Genomic DNA, 4353 nt, shown 5'->3' with positions numbered 1-4353 from the left:
CTATGATTCTATGATTCTATGATGATTAAGGTACTCCTGGACGTTGGAGCACTACAGACTGAACAGCTTGGCTGGAGAGCCAGGAGTAAGGGCAGAGCTCTCAGGATGCCCCTGGATGAGAACAGCGCTCGGAAGCACCCTGGATACTTTCCTGCATCTATCCGCTTGTCTGTGTCAGCAGGAAATCTGTTTCTACTGATCTGGGAAACAACGACATAGCAAAGCTACAGAACTGACGTAGTGCTGCGTTGATTGACTTTTGTTCTATTAATGGATAATTACAATTATCTGGTTATTTCTCTTTTCTGAGAAGCAAACATGCCTCAGAGCTGCTAAGACATTGAGGCTTATTGACCCAGCCAGGCATGTGCTGGAGCTCCAGCCACCACGCACAGCGATGGTGAAGATACAGACGGGGGAAAGCAGCCAGGGGAAGGCAGAGCTGTGTGTGTCTGCTAGAGCTGCGGTGTCAGGACTGCTGCCCTGGCTTTGCAAAGAGTGCTGGCAGACAGTGGGAGCCAAGAGGCATTGCCTCGGTTGATTTCCTTGAACTGATAAGAAGATTGCTGCCGTGGGGTGGGGTGGTAGCTACCTTGCTGGAGCTGGTTCCATCCAGATTACTGGTAAAGAAGCGCGAAGTCACACCACATGAGAGAGTGTGGTAGCTGGGGTTGGAAAAGCAATGTACACTGCCGCTACCTTGAGATGTATCTGGGGAGAAAACAAGTCGTCACAAAATACCTTGGAAGCCATAACGATTCTTAAGAAACTGCAAACATGCCAGAGATGATCAGGTTTAGAAAACTGTGAGAGGACTGGGTGTCACAGAACATCTCCAGGTGAAGTCTGTCCTGCGTTATCATGACGTGAAGCTCTTGACTATTAGCATTAAATATGAGACAAAAAAGCAAAATATTTAATTAATACTGTGTTATCTTTTTGAAGATCTTAAAAAAGTAATTCCTGAGAGTCCAGCTGCTGGCAGGTAAGGGAAGAAATGCAAAACTCAGGAAAGGCATGGGCTGCGACCCAGCTTCTTCCTTTTAGTTTGTAAGAGCTACTGATGAGAGTAACCCTTGTAGTTGTGAAACAATTAATTACAACTTTTTTGTTATAAAAAAAGGTAGTTGATGTTAGAAATCAAGGTGCTATAACCGTGCCAAGGAGTCCAAAACATTTTACATAACTTTTTGTGCAAAGGCTTAGGAAAAAAGAAAGCTGCGGCACTGGAAGGCAAAGCTGGGCAGCCACATCGCTGTGCTCACAGACACTGTCTCTTGTTCCTCACTTTCACTTATGAACACATTAACCAAACAAAGTAATTTACCAAGAAAGGCATCATATTCATACTGTTAGTTCTAATGAAAACATCGATCCCAATCTGGTTCCAGCTTAATAACAAATTGATAAATATTTCCAAGTGCCATCAGAAGAAAGGATGAAAAATTTAAGCCGAAGCAGCAACATTTCAACAGCCAAGCCCTGTAAGAAGTAAATGAATGGGTTAGTTCTAATAAACCATGGCCTTAAATGCTAGGCAGAAAGGTTAGTTATAGGAAACACCGTCACATGGAAAGGGCAGTGAAGTGCTGAGGTGGCTGCTTGTTCCCAGCACCGGGGATCTTTAATGAAGTTTGGCAGCAGATGGCTGAGGAGGGACAGACCTGTCTGCAGAAGGGGGGCAACCAGCCCCCATCCCCTGGCTCTCCCTGCCCTCTGCCTTGCCATTCCTGGGAACATGCACTTTGCTTTGCTGACATCTTGTGGAGATCTAGATTTAGCTTAATTTACTGTAAAATACCCTGTTCCGAAGCAGTGGGTTTATCTGCAGCGTGGCACACGCAGGCAGGTCTGACCCAGCGTTTGTTCTCTGCTGAAATGCGCAGAGCAGTGGTGAGGTCAGCGCTATTTTGTGGCAAGCACAGAGCTTTTTGTTTCTAGCTGTTTTCCCAGGTTATTGCTAACAAACTATCTCAGATCAGGATGCGATTCCAGAGCTAAAGTCTTTGCATTTAACTTCTCTCAGTGAGCCACTGCCAGGCTGCCAGGACTTTGCCATCTCCCCTAACTCTAACTCTGTGATATTTGCAATAGAATTAACAAGAAACAGATATCTCTCGGGGTCTGCAAATGAGAACTGGGGCTGGAACCCAGCCACCGCGATCAGCGTGTGCCCAGCACAAACACAGCTGCTCACGGACAGCCCCAAACCTGCTCACGAGGGATGGGGCTCCCCGGGTCCCAGTTAAACCCAGCCACTGGAATCCAGGTCTCTCTGCCCTGCAGGTGAGTGTTGATGGCTGGGTCACACCAGCTCACAGCTCTGCCTCCCCCCTTCCCTTATTGTCGTGCCCTCAAAGCAGGAGCAGCTCGGAGGAAGAGGCACTGCAGGACAGTGCTGAATTAACGAATCTGGGCTCGTACACAAGCCTGCACCACCAAAAGTCTTTTCTTCCTTCATTGCACGCGGCACCGTATACTCGGAATTACTCCCTCCACACAGTTCCATTTGGTCGATACTTAAGCACCCACCCAGGCTGATTTACCTTGATAGCACAGTCCATTCTCCACACATTTATTCATGAAGCTCTTATAACTGCTGGCTGGAAATACATAAAATTCAAATCTAATGCTATCCTAGGTAAAAAAAAACCAACACACACAACCCACCAAAAACCCTCTCTACCTAAAGATGAGAATTTTATTCTGCTCTGAACAGTCAGCAAAGACTTAAATGCCTAAAAGAGACGGAATGATTTAAATTCAAACAAAACAAAAAAAAATTCCAAAGGTTATGTCAATGTTAACACGGGGAGATCAGTCCTTTGAAGGGCTCCACGAAGGCAGAATCCTGCTGTGAGCCTCTCAAGCCTGAGGCTGCGCTCCACTGGGAGACCCACGAGGTCTGGATGACGGCCAGGATGCTCCGTCACTGGAAAGAGCGAGCTTCTGCTGGGAGCCAGGGCTGCGAGGTGACACAAAGAGCGTTGGTCCCCATCCTGCGGCGGCAGCAGGACGGCGTGGTGTGGGAACTGGGCACAGGGCCAGCCACTGACAAAAGGAGTGAGCAAGCACTCTGCAGTAAATACAAACCCAGATATCTCAAGCTGCAAAGTGGAACTGCTTTCTTCGTCTTTTTGTGTGGCTCTTCTCCACCCATACAGCGTGTCCGTGGGGTGGCTGCAGACTCCAAGCAGGAGGCTTCACTCTGCCACCTCCTACCACCCATCATCTGCAGGATCCTTTCTGTACAAGTCTTATCTAGGCTGCAGGATTCGTGGTGCTCTATTTGTATCCAGTTTGCTCAGGTTTTGGCTCTCAGCAGAGGATTCACCCCCATCAGAAAGATCCTTAAGACCTTGATAAGACCTCAAACGTCACTTCAGCCTGTAACCAAGTCTTAGTGAAAGCCCTGAAAAGAAATCTCTGCTGTTCTCCAGCATTACCACAGAGTTTTCCCTTCTGTCCTCATCTCCTAGAATTAACCAACCTGCACTTTAAAATCCTTTGTTGGATGCAATGTACCCTTCTCACGCCGGGGAGCCCCATTTGGATTTCAGGCTTATTTGGGAGAGTCTGCTCTCCGATCCATGTGCTGTGGTTAAGCTCTCGCAGCATGGGCGGGTTTTTTTCCCACTGGCTGCTGGGCAGAGTGTGTGTTTTGCTGCCACACCCTTCATCCACAAGTGCAAAAGGCTCCAAAGGCACCCCAGGGGGTTCCCCTTCCTTATAATCTCTCTCACACATACGCACGGATTATCAGCATCAGAAGAGCTGAAGGCGTAAAGACCAAAAACATCCTCCAGAAATAAATTAACGTGCTGGAAGAAATGACTGCCTCCAGGAGCTAGAGATCTGCGTCTGTGACTCTGTTCAGAAACGCCACCACCACCTGAACAAGAGTAAAGAAGCGGAACAACAGCAGTGGTGATGCAGGTTAGCCATAGTGTTACGACCCATGTAGGGCTGGATACTGCAGTCGTTCAGCTGGAATTCCTGCCCAAGTCCATGGGTTCACATCGGAGTATATTAACTGGACAAGTACATCTGCATGGTATTCTGACCTCACAAACTCCAGGTGAAGGCTGAAATGCCTGTCACCTCTGTGTAATCCTGCTACTGTCCTGCAGCATCCCCTACAGCACACACGTGCACTCATGCACACGTGTTGTTCTGGCCACCCAGCCATGCTGTGGGTCTCTATTTCTCAGCTGTGATCTTCTCTCAGCATCCATCTCCCCATTTTCTGCTGGGGAAGATGCTCATCAGCACCTTTTGCTGTTTTTTTGCTCTATGGAAGGGAAAGGCTGAAAACAGCACTGGTAAGACCAAAGCTGGGAAGGTTACTGATGG

The 4353-nt window shown here is 47.9% G+C and overlaps 1 protein-coding gene across 1 annotated transcript in view; it reads right to left on the bottom strand.

The window, feature by feature from the left end:
• Positions 1 to 592: 592 nt before the first annotated feature.
• The window catches only part of LOC104469960 (multiple epidermal growth factor-like domains protein 11), a gene marked incomplete at its 3' end in the record, with an annotated part of 75594 nt that continues 71833 nt past the window's right edge, over positions 593 to 4353 (bottom strand). Inside the window, exon 17 of the mRNA XM_010084709.1 lies at positions 593 to 711. Coding sequence (XP_010083011.1) covers positions 593 to 711 — 119 coding nt within the window. The remainder of the gene's footprint in view (positions 712 to 4353) is intronic.

Source organism: Pterocles gutturalis, unplaced genomic scaffold, assembly GCF_000699245.1.
Source record: "Pterocles gutturalis isolate BGI_N339 unplaced genomic scaffold, ASM69924v1 scaffold8440, whole genome shotgun sequence".
NCBI classification, from domain to species: Eukaryota; Metazoa; Chordata; class Aves; order Pterocliformes; family Pteroclidae; genus Pterocles; species Pterocles gutturalis.
This window is presented reverse-complemented; position numbering and strand designations above follow the sequence as displayed.